General features: G+C 44.1%; 1 protein-coding gene across 1 annotated transcript in view; it reads left to right on the forward strand.

Moving 5' to 3' along the window:
• The window catches only part of smarce1 (SWI/SNF related, matrix associated, actin dependent regulator of chromatin, subfamily e, member 1), a 42986-nt gene extending 26802 nt beyond the window's left edge, over positions 1-16184 (forward strand). Inside the window, exons 6-12 of the mRNA XM_042343180.1 lie at positions 1595-1675; positions 2484-2615; positions 3363-3534; positions 9649-9821; positions 10426-10527; positions 10937-11141; positions 14563-16184. Coding sequence (XP_042199114.1) covers positions 1595-1675; positions 2484-2615; positions 3363-3534; positions 9649-9821; positions 10426-10527; positions 10937-11141; positions 14563-14774 — 1077 coding nt within the window. The 3' untranslated portion in view covers positions 14775-16184. The remainder of the gene's footprint in view (positions 1-1594; positions 1676-2483; positions 2616-3362; positions 3535-9648; positions 9822-10425; positions 10528-10936; positions 11142-14562) is intronic.
• Positions 16185-16547: the final 363 nt, after the last annotated feature.

Here is a 16547-nt window from a genome sequence, read left to right on the forward strand (position 1 = left end):
GTACGGAAAATTTGCATTGTACTGGGTCAATTCTCCTCTTAACTCAGTTTAATTCGTAACAAAACGAAAACATCAAAACGGAGAGAACGCACATCAGCATTTTTCCCCTACAGGCACTCTTGTTAGCCAAAAATGTCAATTGAACCCACATAAGAGAAACCTCAAAAAGAAAACAGCAAACAATTCTGCTATTGTGAGGAGGCTTCAAAGTGCTGACTCTCTGAATTTTTTTTTCCAGTTCTGCATCAGAGAACACAATTCCTGGCGGAGTTACAGCAAAGTTCTTGTAAAGCAACAACAAAATTGCATTTGTGTAGCGCCTTTCACGTCGGGAGGACGTCCCAAGGCATAGGAGAGTCAATGTTTCGGGCCCGATCTGGGAGCCGGGATTGGGGAGGATGGAGGGCAGGGGGGAAGGGAGGTGATCGGAAGCATGGTTGAAGAGAGGAGGGTTTTGAGATGGGTCTTGAAGGAGGCAGGGGAGAGGGCGGCGAGGCGGAGGGACTGCAGCCTATGGAGGGAGGAATTGGGGAGCCCGACAAGCAAGGAGTTTGCATGGTCAAGCCTGGATGTTATGAATGCATATATGAGGGTTTCAGCGGCATGCGGTGTGAGACGGTATTGCAGAAGTGGGGGAAGGCAGAGCAGGTCACGGTATGGATGTGGGGTAGAACGGATAGTTGAGGGTCAAACAAGATACCAAGGTTTCGGACTGGCTCAGTGAGGTGGAGTGTGCATCCGTGGATGGCGATACTGTCAGTGCCTGAGTTGTAGAGGCGTTGACGGGAGCCAATCAGGAGGGCCTTGGTCTCCTTGATGTTCAACTGAAGAAAGTCAATGCTGCTATCCTTGTTGGTGGCTTGAGGACCTTGAGGTCCAGATTAGCACAATTTCATAATCTGACCATGACAAAACCTATGACTCCTGGAATATGGACTGCTCTGCGCTTTCTTTCACAGAAAATGCAGAATAGGTAGCAACACAATGCAAATGTAGCTTAATTTTGAGTCTGGCTTCTTACTTTTTATTCTTTTTCTTTGAGAATATGTCCGTCTCTATAAAAGCCCTTCATCACACCCCCCCCCCCACTCCAATGTCTTGCTGCCGAATTTACAGTCGGTTATAAATAAAAGATGCATTGATATCAATTAATAATATTTGCAAATTGCATTGTCTCCTTTGTGCGGGTTGCCATTTTGACATGAGTGATCCACACCTTTTTTATTCCTCTCGTGCTGCAAAGAATTTTGTTGCATCCTGTGACAAGCAGATTTAGGCACTGCAATAGCGATCTGGCAATCTTACGCAGATAACGCTCAGTAAATACAGCTCACCCAAAAAACATTCTTAATTGTAGAATTTTCAGTCCTTGGTTTGTGTCACTTTTTTTGACTCAAAGTTTAATTCTTTATTGTGCAGAATAATTCAAATTTTAAAAGGGAATCCAGGAGTGCGGTTTGGATGGTGTGACATCCCAGTTCTTGTCAAACGCTTCAGGTTCTATTCCTTGCTAACTGTACAGGGCTTTAGAGGTACCTTTCCTCAAAATGCAAAATCACAAGCGCAGCCGTGACATGTTTCTGTTTCCCTGCAGACATCATCTGGTATCACTATTCCAAAGCCACCAAAGCCACCGGACAAGCCTTTGATGCCCTACATGCGTTACAGCAGAAAGGTACACTCTTGGTGGGATTGTGTCTCAGCATATCTTGCAAGACTCATTTGCCCGACTGGTAAAAGCTCAAATGTATAACCAAACCCAAGAAGACTGCTTTGTAATGTGCCACCAACCTTTTAGACTTCCGAGAGGTCATGCAAAAAGCGATCTGAATGACAGCTTGCACTTCGCTCTAAGATGTCCATTATTCTAGAGATGAACCGTGTGAATGGCCCTCTTTGAAATACATTCAGTAATGTGTTGCTGGCTCATTTAAAAGCAGGATTATTCCCATCAGCAGCAGCACTTTTTTAATTAAAAAAAACACATTGTTAAGGAATGTGGTCAACTTTTAAAATCCCCATTTTTCCTGTAAATCAACAAGTGTGTCTTATTAACTAACTGGAACGAGGTGCTGATCCCGGTCAGTGTGATTGCTGAATGAGCAGTCCTGATGCTTGGGCATTAACCTGATTTGACTCAGTAATGATTGATGCAATTCCATTAGGAGTGTCTGTAACTTCAGGTCACTCGCCCTTACTATTAGATACTAACTCCTCCCAGCCTATTTCCACCGATGATATTCCACCTTAGCTGTAGCTTAAGCAAAACAATTCAAAGCACCAAAAATTCACCTCCATTCTTTCTTAACTGTTTGGTTTTTGGAAGAAGCACTAGACGCGAGGCTCCCTCTTTTAATTCACTGACTATAATTCGGTGCATTTGGATGTTGATCATACTGCACCCATATAAGCTGCCTGGTTGACGGTGTGGTAACTTTTATTACTGTACCAGCTCTGTAAACCGTCTCCTTATTGTGTTTTAGGTATGGGACCAGGTTAAGGCCTCCAATCCTGATCTGAAGCTGTGGGAAATAGGGAAAATCATCGGTGGAATGTGGCGGGATCTGACTGATGAGGAAAAGCAGGAATATCTGAATGATTATGAAGCAGAGAAGGTAAAACAGTAGGGGTAGAAAACCCGTTCAGTGAACCGTCAGGGACAAGAATACGAGTGTTCAGTTGTTGGTATCAGAAGCCTTGTTTTATGCTTAAGCAGTTTGCTCATTTCAAGCTTTTTTTGGTAGTTGGTCCCTCTCTGTGCTTTGGAGTCTCCAGTTTCAGGTGCTGAGAATTCACAAAAACAAGACTTTTGTTTTCCAGTTCTGGAGTGTGCTTTCTCTCTGTCTAGAAAGACTAGCTCAATAGATTTCACTACTTGCCTGTGGCCAGAGAACACAACTGCAGGTTGTTGTGAATCCTGAACTATGCATTGGGTTACTGCTGGAATTTAACCAGCTATACTGAAGCCTGTCAGTACAGGAGCATTGGGAAACTACACACTCGGCTTGTCAAACTAGAAATACCAAATCGGAGAATCGTGTGCCCCAGTAAATGCCTATCCTCCCAAGTCCTGTTGATGACCCAGGCCGGCAAATTACTCTTTACAATGCTCTGGAGTTCCACAGAGTCACCTGGCTCAAATATCAGATCACACATTCCACCACAGAGGGCAACGTGCGTTCCCGTCTCCCTCACCAGGCCTGCCATCTCAGTTAGCTTGACTCAGGGAAACCTTGCCTATCTTCCTCAAAGAGCTGCAGATTGGTCATCAATCGGAAGGTAGAGTAAGTTGAGGCAGAGAGTAGCTGAGTGGCATTTTTGACCTTGACATTTTGTTGTGTTCTTCAATCCACTTCTTGCAGATTGAGTACAATGAAGCCATGAAAGCATACCACAACTCACCTGCGTATCTCGCCTACATCAACGCAAAGAGCCGGGCGGAGGCGGCTTTGGAGGAAGAGAGTCGACAGCGGCAGTCACGCATGGAGAAAGGCGAGCCGTACATGAGCATCCAGCCAGCTGAGGACCCTGATGGTGAGCATTGACCTGACTGATTTCAAGTCCAGAGGATATTCTACTCCATAATCCGCCCAAGTTTATGACTTCTTTTGCGATGGGTTGGAGGGTGGGGGGATGTGCTTCTGATACTGTTGACACTTTTGTGAATTGGAGTGAAAGTTGATGTGAATTTTTCTGTGAGGTAAACTTGATCTACCCCTTGAAGGATGGGCTTGGTTGCGTTTTGAGTATACCCAGAGTAAATCTTACTCAATCGTTTCAGAGTTCCAACTACCCAGTATTACTTTTTGCTACCTTGGTTGAAGGGCACTATTATATAAATACAAGTTGTATGTTCTAGTCATTGTGTCTACAAATTCAACCTATCCACATTTCAACAAGCATTTCACCAACTCTGCCAGGTTAAGGTTAATATTTGATTATGCTACTGTAGCTCCTCACTCACCATCTATAAAATGTCAAAATAATTTGCCCACAGTAAAAGAAAGCACAGGAAGAGCTAGAACAAGCCCAGGCAAATATCTTTCACTGAATGAGTTGTTGGGATGTGGAATACACTACCAAGTAAGGTGGTAGAGGCAAGAGTCCATTGTGGGTTTCAAGAGGGAAGCAGACCTGTATATAATAATAATCCTTGCATTTGATATAGCACCTTGTCATGTCTTCGAGGAGTCTCAAAGCGATTCACAGTATACACTGCAAAGTGAATTGACTATATTTTGTGGGCGAAACATGGCAGTAAATTGCGCACAGCAGTGTCCCACAAACAGTCGTGGATTGAGTGACCAATTTATATATTTTCTTGAAGGAATTATTACCCCTGGGAAAACAATCCTCCAGTCGACTAACAACCTGGTTCCTACTTACTGCGAGGCAAACGACATGTGGAGTAAGGAAACTTGCCCAATGTTTCGCTCTGATCGGGAATCGAACCCAGATCTTTTGCTTGCGATGCCTCCAACCGCTGAGCTACAGGTTCCACGAAGGTTGATGAAGGTTAAAGGCTTGAAAGCGTATGGTGATAAGGCAGGGCAGTGGGATTGAATGAATACCTTTTTTCTGTGAGATGGCGCAGATTCGATGGGCCGAATAGTGTCCTCTAAATTTCTACTATTTGCCTCAATGAATTTTATGTGTTGCTGATTGAGTTGAGAGAATAATAGCAATCGAAAAGGCAATTACTGGCAGAGAGCAAATCAAGCCATTTAAGGCAATGTCGACCATCGCCTTCTCATCACACCCACATATCCATTGTGTTTCCTTTTAGCGTTTCATATATCATTCCTTGGCGTTTTGCTGCTTGTACTTAGCATGTTGTTGATAGGTCTGTCTCCGAGCGACAGATTTTTACACAGATTAATACCTGAAAATGTCACTTGATCAGAAAACATTTCTTTACACAAATGCTTGTGAGAATGTGGAATGCAGTGCACCCAGAAAAGCCTGATACTAATCCCTCAAGAGAAAAAATAATAATAAAATTGGTCACTTCAATCCACGACTGTTTGTGGGACACTGCTGTACGCACTTGGCTGCTGCGCTTTGCCCACAAATATATACAGTCAATTCACTTTACAGTATATTCTGTGAAGCGATTTGAGATGTCAAGAAGACGTGAAAAGCGCTATATCAAAAATGCAAGGATTATAGATGCCTAAAGGGAGACTGATAGACGTCAGATATAAGGTTTGGAGAAAAAGTGGGGAAATTATATTTAAAGATTAGCCATGATCTAATAATATTGTGGAACCAGCTCAACAGGCTATATAACCTCCTGCTATTCTTGCTTTTAACCTTCCAAGAGGAAAGTGCCATCTAAAGACGGACAAGAAGGGGGCAAGGTGGAGTGATGGAGGCAGAGAGTTCCAGAGTCTCAGGTGTAATGGCTGAAAGCATGGTCGCAGATAGTGGAGCAAAGCGGACGAAGAACGTGCAGGAGACCGGAGACAGCTGAGAGAAGGAAACTGGGGTAGTGGAGTAGGGAGTAAGCAGGTCGGAGAGATAGGGAGGTGCCAGGGTGTGAAGCGATTTATCAGTGAATATGCAGCAATCCGTAATTACCAACCAGGAATCAACATACATCATACATTTTTCAGTAATTGGTTGTTCCACCCTTCATTTCTGTGGTTAACCAAAGGCCATAAAGTTTATAGAGCAAAGGCCAAAACCCTCATACATGCTTTTGTTACATCGAGGCTCGACTATGCAAACTCATTGCTTGTCGGCCTCCCCAACTCCTCCCTCCGCAGACTGCAGATCATCCAGAAATCTGCAGCCCGTGTCCTCACCCCCACCAGGCTCCGTTACCCTATCAACCCCATCCTCGCCCGACTCCACTGGCTTCCCATCACACAGAGGATACAGTTCAAGATCGTGGTCCTCACCTTCAAAGTCCTCCATCGCCTCGCTCACACCTACCTCCGCAACCTCTTAACCCTCTACCGTCCCGCTCGCTCCCTCCGCTCAGCGGGCTCCAGGCTGCTTCACATTCCCCGCCTTGTCCCACTATTGGCGGGCGAACCTTATGCCACTCTGCCCCCACCCTCTGGAACTCCACCCCACAGTCCCTCTGCCTCGCCCCCTCCCATGCCACCTTCAAGACCCATCTCAAGACCCTCCTCTTCGACCGTGCTTTTGATCTCCCTGCTTCCCCCTGTCCTGCCCTCCCTGAATACTCGTGAGATTGTGGGTTTTCGGGGGGTGGGTGAGGGGCAGTTGGTACCTTTTATATTCAATTTCTTCTGTTCTAAAAATGCGGGTTACCGGTAATATTGCATTTGAGATGCTTAACTCAGTTGTAATTACATTTGATTCAGCTTTATAGGAATCTTGGACTGAATGGTGTTTCCTTGTGATGGTTTTGTGATGGAGAAATGTTAACCGCAGTATTTGCTTAACATTCAGTTGTTTGTGAAAAATGTTATATAACATATATAACTACTTTTAAAAACGCGGTAAACGGGTATTTGAGGAGGACGGGTTTGCAGGGTTATGGGGAAAGGGCTGAGGAGTGGGTTTGACATTATTTGCTCTATTCAAAGACCCGGCACAAACTCGATGGGCCGAATGGCCTCTTTTTGTGCTGTACGATTCTATGATTCTATGAACATGCGCCCATTCCATGGGCCATTCCCTAATCCAGGACTGCAGCCTGGCCCCTGATCTCATCTGTCAGGCAGCACTGGTTCTCAATGTTAACTTGAGAATTGCTAACAAACCCCTCCTCCAAAGTGAGGGAACAGAAGTATGCATTTGCTTTGTCACATTTGTAATTCCCTTCCATGACATAGGGAACATAGGAACAGGAGTAGGCCATTCAGTCCCTCGAATCTGTTCCGCCTCTTCTATTAGATTATGGCTGATCTGTACCTCAACTCCCAATTATTTTAAAAATATGAAATATTGCTGACGTTGGGCAGTAGAGGGTCTGGTGAGCAAAATAGTTCCTGATCATAATAAAGTCCTTGCATTTTGACATAGCGGCTTATAATAATAATACTTGCATTTGATATAGCGCTTTTCATGTCTTTGAGACATCTCAAAGTACTTCACAGAATATACTGTAAGTGAATTGACTGTATATTTTGTGGGCGAAAAGCGGCTGCCAATTGCGCACAGCAGTGTCCCACAAACAGTCGTGGATTGAGTGACCTATTTTATTGTTGTTTTTGTTTTCTTGAGGGATTATTATCAGGCGTGTGGAGTAAGGAAACTTTCCCAAGGTTTCTCCCTGACAGGAATCGAACCCAGGTCTCTCGCTTGTGAGGCGAGTGCTCTAACCACTGAGCCATCGTGAATTTGAGACATCTCAAAGGGAGATGTTTTCAGGAGTTCTCTGGTAGCACTCACTTCAGGTTCCGAGTGATGCCTCTAAACCCTCTGTGTGTCTGATCCCTCTCTTTCTCCCCCCCCCCCCAAAGTTGGATCTTTGATCTTGGGAGTCAAGGCTGACACCTCAGTGCAGGGCTGGGGTGTGCTATACTGTTGGAGGTGCCATCCTTCAGATGAGATGTTAAATCAAGATTATTCAAGTGAACATTAAAATTCCCATGGCACTGGGAGAACAGAGTTGTTGTTCTGGTCAACAGTCCCCCAAATAAAATTAGTTCCTCATATCCTGACTCTTTGGGGGGCACTGTGCTAAAAATAAATTGGCTACTGCTTTTGCCTACAAATGTAGACCTTACACATGACAGAAACCCAGCGATAAACCCGTGAAAGGCTTTTAAGATGTTTCAGCATTATAGTTCGCTGTCTGAAATGCTAGGATTATTATTTGTTTTCCAACAAAACGCAGTCATTCCTCTTTATAGTATATAAACTCTTTGGGTCATCCTGACATGAAAGGAACTATGTCAAATGCAAGGATTATTATTAATATTAATGGAGTTATATTAGTCTACAAATGGTTTTGGGAGGAAATTTGACCTCAGAGAGACATTGGAAAGGGTGCTGCCCCCCCGCCACCCCCCCAACCCCTCATGTCCACCCCACTCATCCTCACAAAATCCTGTGCAGCGCTTTGAGACATCTCTATCAAATGCAAGGATTTTTATTACTGTTGGTTTGCCTTTGTATTTCTGATTGGTTGACTGCAGTAGTTTCAGCGCAGATACTAATTACAATATTGTTGACAAGAGAGTGTTTTATGCTACTGGGCCCACCCTATCTTTGGGCGAAATCCTTTTTATATTGATTACTGAACAAGCATTTTAATTACAGTAGACAAGCTTGCTGACATTTACGAGCTATTTGATGCAATCCATTTCAAGGTGTGGCTTGTGGATGAATTGAGGCAAACGGGTGATACATTTATCTGCAATGAACTGTATGTTGTTTTTGGATCCCATATTGAATGATGTTGTCTTTGAGTTACATATTAAAAGTGTGTTAACAGCATTTTATATTTTGTACAGTTATGAGGGACCCATAGGTGATGTGATGTATCTAAACGCTACAAGATTGTGATGCAAATTTTGATAAAGGAACCTCAATGATTCCATTGAAGAATGACATGAGTATCACACTGGAATGTAATGAATGAATGTGCGAGCATTAATACATGGCTCATGATGTGTGATGTTGTTGATTTTACAATCTGAGATTGTAACCTCTCTTTTTGAAGGATGAAGTCTCTTGAATACTTATGCTCTGGAATGCAAGTTGTTGTTGTTAATAGGAATATTTGCACTGCGCTTACTGGAAGTTTCATAGAAATTTACAGTACAGGAGGCCATTCGGACCATCGAGTTTGTACCAGCACTCAGAACAAGATGGCCATTCAATTCCACTGTCCTGCCATATCCCCATAACTGTTCTCGCCTTTATCTTTCATGAAATAATCAATTGGTATTGCAATGTTCCTCATGTGTAGTGCTTTTTAGTGTCCATTCTGTAAATGTGTACGATTAATTCTTAACTAGTTGCATCTTTTGAGAGGGAAAAGAAAGGTTCACGTGTTCAGATTTATTCTTACAAACTTGATGCAACCTCTTATTTTATTGACTATGGTCTATTGCTCGCACCCCACTTCTAGAGCTCTCTTCCCACACCATTTTGCTCTGATACTCAATCCATATGTTCAAGAACGTATCGCTTTGAACGGGACGCCTGTTTGAATCTCTTTTTGCTTGACGTTTGTAGGCATTATATATCTACTTGTAGACGCTTTTTTACACGTGAGATTCCATATAAATGCAAGTTATTGTACATTTTATCCCAGTAGGTTAATGCAGTGTTCCAGAGTGCCACACACCTGATAACAAGATAGAATTCAAACTTCAGTCTCACCTGCAAAGTTCTCCACAGTCTCACCTCATCTCACCGCTGCAAGCATCTTCAATCCTATTGATCCAGCAGCTCCCTTTGCTCAGTGAACCGACCTGCTTCTTGTCCCCTGCCCTCTATCCGCCCCATCATTGGCGGACAGGCTTTCAATCATTCTGCCCTTGCTCTCTGGAACTCCATCCGAGAGTCTCTCCGGCTCACTCCCTCCCTCCCCTCATTCAAGACCCATCTCGCCAACCTCTTTGTCACTCACCCCCAGTTTGGGTGCCAAGCCGGCACCAATTAATGCTGTGTTTTCTATGTTCCTCAGTTATCTTTTTTTTCCCCATTGCCCCCCCACAGATTATGACGATGGCTTTTCAATGAAGCATATCTCTGCAGCTCGCTTCCAGCGAAACCACCGCTTGATTAGTGAGATCCTGAGCGAGAGTGTGGTGCCAGATGTCCGCTCTGTGGTCACGACAGCCAGAATGCAGGTGCTGAAACGCCAGGTGCAATCACTGATGGTCCACCAGGTGAGTGTGGTCACTAACATGGGCTCTGTGAGAATTGTTCCGTCAATTTGTTTGTATTGTTGAAAATGGTTATTATACACTAATCAGGAATTGGTATCGCACAATCTGAGCGGAGAGTATCAAAACACCAACCGGATGGGGCGAGACCTTATGCAAGTTTCCGTACTCCACATGCCTCTGTTTTCCGAGCATCGTTACTCGATTGGCGGATTACTTTCCGTGGGTAATGTACCCACAAAATCCACGGGATACTGCTGTGCGCAATTGGCTACCGTGTTTTGCTCACAGTGTACACAGTCAGTCCAGTTTCAGTATATTCAGTGCTTTGAGGAGTCTTAACGACTTAAAAATGTGCTGTATCAAACGTAAGCATTATTATTTAACGTCCACTTGAATAGGCAGGCAGGACCTCAGTTTAATGTTTCTTCTGAAGGATGGCACTTCTGACCGTGATATGTGAAGGGTGCTGCAAAAATACAGGTTGCTGTTGAAGCTGTTTGGGGTTGAGTCTTAATCGGTTGATCGCATGGTTCAAAACCAACATAATTATAACCATTAAACTGAAGTGCAGGATCTTCAATGAATTTCTTTCCTGTTTTTGAAGCGCAAATTGGAAGCTGAGCTCCTACAGATTGAGGACCGTCACCAAGAGAAGAAAAGGAAGTTTCTGGAAACAACAGATGTATTTAATAACGAGCTGAAACGGGTAGGAAGGCAATTTTTTTGATGGGGGTAATATTGTAACGACCAGATTGCTGAAACGTAAATTGTTCCGTTTGGTAAAGCACTCACTTAAGGAGTTAATGTCCCACCAACAGCCATGTGGTGAAGTACCAATTTTATTGCGGGATTGATGGCCGGGATACTGGGGGAAATGTCCCATTACAAATAATGCCGATGGATCTTTAATGTCCTCCTGATCCAAAAGACAAATGCCTCCAATGATGCCACACATCACCAACAATATCAGCTTGACTACGCCAGTTCAAACTCCCAAAAGGGGACTTGAACCCACAACTTTCTTGCTGGAGAGAGAGTCAACACGGCTACTGACTGAGACATTTTTTGACCAGATTGTTTGTCGTTCTCTTTTTGATCTTCTTTTCCTCCTTTAGTTGTGCAACCTGAAGGTGGAGGTGGACATGGAGAAGATTGCAGCTGAAATCGCCCAGGCCGAAGAGCAGGCCCGAAAGCGCCAGGAAGAGAGAGAGAAAGAGGCCGAACAAGCAGAACAACAAGCCCAGAGTAACACGCCCGAGGAACCTCCCAGCGGCAGCGAGGCTGACGAGTCCAAAGCAGAGGAAACTCCAATGGAGACAGGTAAAGGTCTGAGGCTTTTGCCCACAAAATATACAGTCAGTTCACTTGACAGAGTATCCTATGAAGCATTTTGAGACGTCTCGAAGATGTGATAAGGCGCTATTTCAAAAGCAAGGATTATTATTATTATTTACTCTGCGTAATATTTCAGAGCGTCATTAAACAAATCAGGGGAATCCTTGCCTAGGACTCCGAGAGAAACTCCCTTTTCTCCCCCCAAATATATTAATAATAATAATTTGGTCACTCAATCCACGATTGCTTGTGGGCCACTCCTGTGTGCAGTTGGCTGCCACATTTCGCCACCCAAAAAATACAGTCAATTCACTTTACAGTATATTCTGTGAAGCGCTTTGAGACGTCTCGAAGACGTGAATAGGCGCTACATTAAATGCCAAGGATTATTGTACGTGGTTATTGCTTGAGACTGGACGAGCTGGCGAGTTACTGCGACAGCAATGTGGTCAACATTGTGTATTGAAATTGGCTTGTTAGAGTAAATAAGAACAGGGTGACCTTTGCTAGTGAGTGTAGGGTGGCACGCCAACACAAAAAATGGCTCCCACCACTGCGTTCTATAGAATAATAATGATCTTTGCACTGGATCGCTGGACGATGCTATAAGTTCAAGTACTGGTGTGGGACGCAGATTGCAACAGTCTGACCCGGTGGTGTGATCTCAAACAGCTAATCCAAACACAAGCCAAGTACCAATTTGAGAGACTCGTGGTGAGTCTTTTAACTCCTGTTTGCTTGTTTCAAAGCCACATCCCAGGAGCAGGAGGTTCCCCTGGGAGCAAGTGAGCCATAGGCCACCTCACCTGGAGCCACTGAACACCACAGGAAGTGCACAACAAGAGAGGATGAATATTCCTTGCATTTGATACAGCGCCTTATCCTGTCGTTCAGACGTCTCTAAGCGCTTTACAGGATATACTGTAAAGTGGTTTGACTGTTATTTTGTGTGTGTGTGTATATGTGGGCGAAATATGGCAGCCAGTTGCACACAGCAATGTCCCATGGTTCTTAACTGACTGATCGAAGTAAACCGAGGCCTTAAAATGGTGATGATAATAATCTGTGCATTTGATACAGCGCCTTATCATGTGTTCCAGACGTCTCAAAGTGCTTCACAGAACATACTGTAAAGTGAATTGACTGTATTTTGTGGGCGAAAGCAGTTGAAATGGTGGGTTATTGAAAGGCCTCTCTGAGCCTCAAGTCTGCTGGTTCATTGCAGGACACCTGACGACAAGTGTGTTTGGTAGGGTGACGCCTGTACACTTAATGTGTCTACAACTTTATCGTTCATCTCTAATTCCTCCTCCTCCCCAAGGTGTAGCTGTGTTTTGTTCTCCGCATTGTTGATGCCATCTTTGGTCACTGAGAAAAGCAAGATTTTCTTGATAGACTGTCTTTGTCAAATGTCTACGTTCCGCTTAGATTTCAGTTCTAAGAAGAAAGGTAATCTTAATCTTGATCCAGTTCTGTGGTTTCATGGTTTATTTTTGAAGTGAGGTGTGAGCTGTTGATGTTCTTCGAAGTGAGGCTAAAATTGTTTGAGCAGCAATATACTGAGTATACTGAACCGAGAGCTCTGTGAAAACAACTGCACACTAGTTTTTTTTACAGCCTATATTCAGCGTTAGAAGAGAGTTTAAAAATAGTTTGCTTTTGAAGTGGATCGTAAGAGTAGAAAAAGATCAGATTCGATGGAAAATAATTTTAACAAATTACAAAAGGCTGAGCCGGAAAAGCAAGTGTCAATAGTGTTTGTAATTTTTGTGTTTATTTCAGCAAGTTATCTTGACAAAGGTTTGTTCATCAGCTTTTCTTCTTCCTTCCTGATGTTCGCTTCCTGGCCAAGTGTGCTTTTCTTCACCTCTGTCACATTGCCTGCCTATCTCAGGCCAAATGTCACCTGTTGTTACCTCCTGTGTACACTTCTCTGATGCACTCCTCACTGTTCCTTTCAGTTCCACCATCCACAAGGATCCAGATAATCCCAAAACTCCGCTGCCCTTGTGTCCTCACCTGCATCAAATTCCATACACTTATCACCCCAGTCCTCCACTGGCTGTCTCAGTACCTGAAGGCTGATGGTGGTGTGGAGAGGGCAGGGTATATGCACTATCCCCGAGTTGGTTGAGTGGAACGGGCGACCAGAGGAGTCAGGTCGGAGAAAATCCCAAAATGGGAGATAGTTAATCAGTCCCTTAAGAGATTGAATAATGGATTTCCACTTAATGGATGTTCCAATGATATAATAGGAACATAGGAATTAGGAGCAGAAGTAGGCCATTTGGGCCCTCGAGCTTGCCCCGCCATTCACTAAGATCATGGCTGATCTTCTAACCTAACTCCATCTGCCTGCCCTATCCCCATCTCCCTTAAACCCTCTATCCTTTAGAAATCTATCAACCTCAGTCTTGAAGATGTTCGAGGACTGAACATCCACAGCCTTCTGGGGTAGAGAATTCCACAAATTCACTATCCTCTGAGTTAAGAAGTGTTTCCTCAACTCTGTTCGAAAAGCCTGACCCTTAATCTTAAGACTGTGACCCCTAGTTTTAGATTCTTCAACCAGGGGAAACAGTCTCACACTGTCTACTCCGTCAAGCCTGATAAGAATCTTATATGTACATATAAATCTTATATATAATAAATCTTACATATAATAATAATAATACTTGCATTCGATGCAGCTCCTTATCACTTCATTGAGATGTCTCAAAACGTTTCACAGAATATATGGTAAATTGGATTGTGTAAGGCTGAGCCTGTTAACTTGAGGGACAGGCTAGGCTGCATGTGGAGGCGTTGTTTGGTATTTTGTTTGTAGACAAGTTGAGATCAGATTTCTGACTCTTCATTCCCACATCCATTTGAGCATAGTTCTCCATAGCCACAAGCTGATTTTAGGCTTACTGCCTCCCAATTAATAAGGATAATTGGCTCTATTTTCTACCAACCTTCTTTCTCTTTTCCCCACATGATCCACTAGATGGGAATGGAAATATGGAAATTCTTGGTTTGATAACTAAAGATTGTCCTATATGCTAAACATCACTGTTGTAATAATAATCCCTTCGAAAAAAATAATAATAATAGATTGGTCACTTCAATCCACGACTGCCTGTGGGACGCTGCTGTGCTCAATTGGCTGCCGCATTTCGCCCACAAATATACAGTCAATTCACTTCACGGTATATCCTGTGAAGCGCTTTGAGATGTCTAGAAGACGTGATGAGGCACTATCAAATGCAAGGATTATTATTGCGAACTGTAGGACCCCCACAGAGATGATTTTGATGCCTCGACTGTACAGCATTTCTGCATGGGTAGGGCCTTGGGGTCTTTTTTATGCTGACGTGGCAGGACACTGATGTGTGTGCGTGTGTGTGTGTGTACTTGTTTGCAGATGAACCGCGCAACGATGAAACGCCAGAACCCCAACAGAGCAGCGAAGAGAGTACAGCCACTCCAGAGGATAAGGAGGGCTGTCCGGATACAACAGACAGCAGCGTGGAGCAGGGAGCGAGTGAGAGCACCTCGGGGACCGAGAGCAACAGCGCTGTGGCAGAAGAATGCTTACCAGAACCCACACCAGAGAGCGAAGAGAAGAAAGAATGATTTCAACAAAAAGAAACTTTTCATTCCAATTAGTCGTATCACTTGATTAGTACTAGCTTTTAATTCTACATGTTCTGTTAGGAGAATTTTTTTTAAAAAACATTTTATAGGGATGTCAGCAGTATAGGTCCCCGAGCTCAAACTGCAGCTGAATCCATTTTGAAATGGATGTCACTATATTGGAGGGAGGGGGAGAGATGCAGTGGCAATAAAGGCCTGTAATGGTTATTAACGCCCTCTCATTTTGGTCCCAACGAAGAGGTTTTTGTCCCCAACTTAATGACCGTCTAATTACGCAGCAGTGATTCCCCTCATGGCATCTATCCGCTCTGTTTGTTTCTGATGTACTTCCAACCGGCTGCACAATGCCTTTTGTTGAACGGTTGGTAACTGTGAAGCCTGTATTCCCAGTGCTGCCCGGTGTCGAGTTTCTAATGACCAGCGTTCTGTTATCAGGACTGCACAAGTCTCGATCCCAGTGCTTCGTGGCATCAGCGTACAAGCTGTGTGTGGCCGGTAAGGGTTATCTTTGCGCGACTAAAACAAAGGGATGGTCACCCGATCTGCGACACCGATGAATAAAATGTGGACAGCTTCAGTACGGAATTTATTTCACTGTAACTCAGGTGGTTATGGTCCGAGAGCTCTTTGTGTAATAAACTTAGTCCCAACCACCCAATGGGCCCAAAGAGTAGAGTTTATTCTCTTCACTTTCACACCAATTCAAGTTGAAATTCCAAAGTGACCCACACTTGACCGTTGTCACAAAATTTATGATTGTTTAAAAGTTTGGAAAAGCTTTTTTTTAAAAAAACCAAGTGTGACGGAGCAGTTTCTTAAATTACGACTGAATTGGAAGACTTCCAGCGTTTGGTCAATCTTACACGGTCTACGTTTGGGTCTTTATGAAGAGGTTTTTTAGTCCCCAACTTAATGACTCGACTGTTACAAAGTGTGTAGCAGTTCGATGCAGCTAAGGTGTTTCAGGGACAAAGTGTGGAAGTGCCAGTTCCTCTGTGAAGGCACCTACCGAGTAACTCTCTTGACCTGGAGCTAACTAACCTGTTGACTAGCGGCATTGTGTGCTCGTGAAAGTGACGTATCTCTATCCTTTCCCGTTTTGCTGACAAGCAAAGCAATTTTGCACCCTCAAAGGGCACATTCAAATAATTTTAGCTACAGAACAGCTAAGCGTTTGTGAGTTCCCAGCCCAGGGACGTTGTTTGAGGATTCAATTTTTATTATGTTATGTTCTGAGCCAACTGCGTATCAGTCAGTCGTGCGGTGTTAGCCAGGTTAGAATGGCGGATGCTGAAGGACTTCTCTGTGGCATTGCTGTGTTTGTCTCGTGCGCTGCATTACTCTTTTTTTTAAATGTTCCTGCCACATTAAAGAGAAACCCCCATCCTACTTTTTGTTATTATTATTATTATTATTATTGTTGTAGGTTCTCGTCTTATGTAATTCCCGGAAATACAACGACAACAACTTGCATTTATACAGAGCCCTCCGTGTAGAGCAGCGACTCAGAGCGCTTAACAGTGGTGGAGTCTGACTCCCAAGCCGGGTGGGGTGGGAAGAGGGAGGGGGGGGGGGGGGAGGGCAGAGGTGGCCGTAAGCACGGTCGAAGAGGAAGGTTTTCAGGTGGGACTTGAAAAAGGAGAGAGGGGGCAAGGCAGAGGGATCGAGGGAGAGTGTTCCAGAGTTTTGGGGGGAAGTGGCTGAAACCGCGATCTCCGATGGTGGGGTGCGAGGGACGAGCAGGAGGCCGGT

The sequence above is a fragment of the Callorhinchus milii genome, unplaced genomic scaffold (assembly GCF_018977255.1).
Source record: "Callorhinchus milii isolate IMCB2004 unplaced genomic scaffold, IMCB_Cmil_1.0 Scaffold23, whole genome shotgun sequence".
Classification (NCBI taxonomy): domain Eukaryota; kingdom Metazoa; phylum Chordata; class Chondrichthyes; order Chimaeriformes; family Callorhinchidae; genus Callorhinchus; species Callorhinchus milii.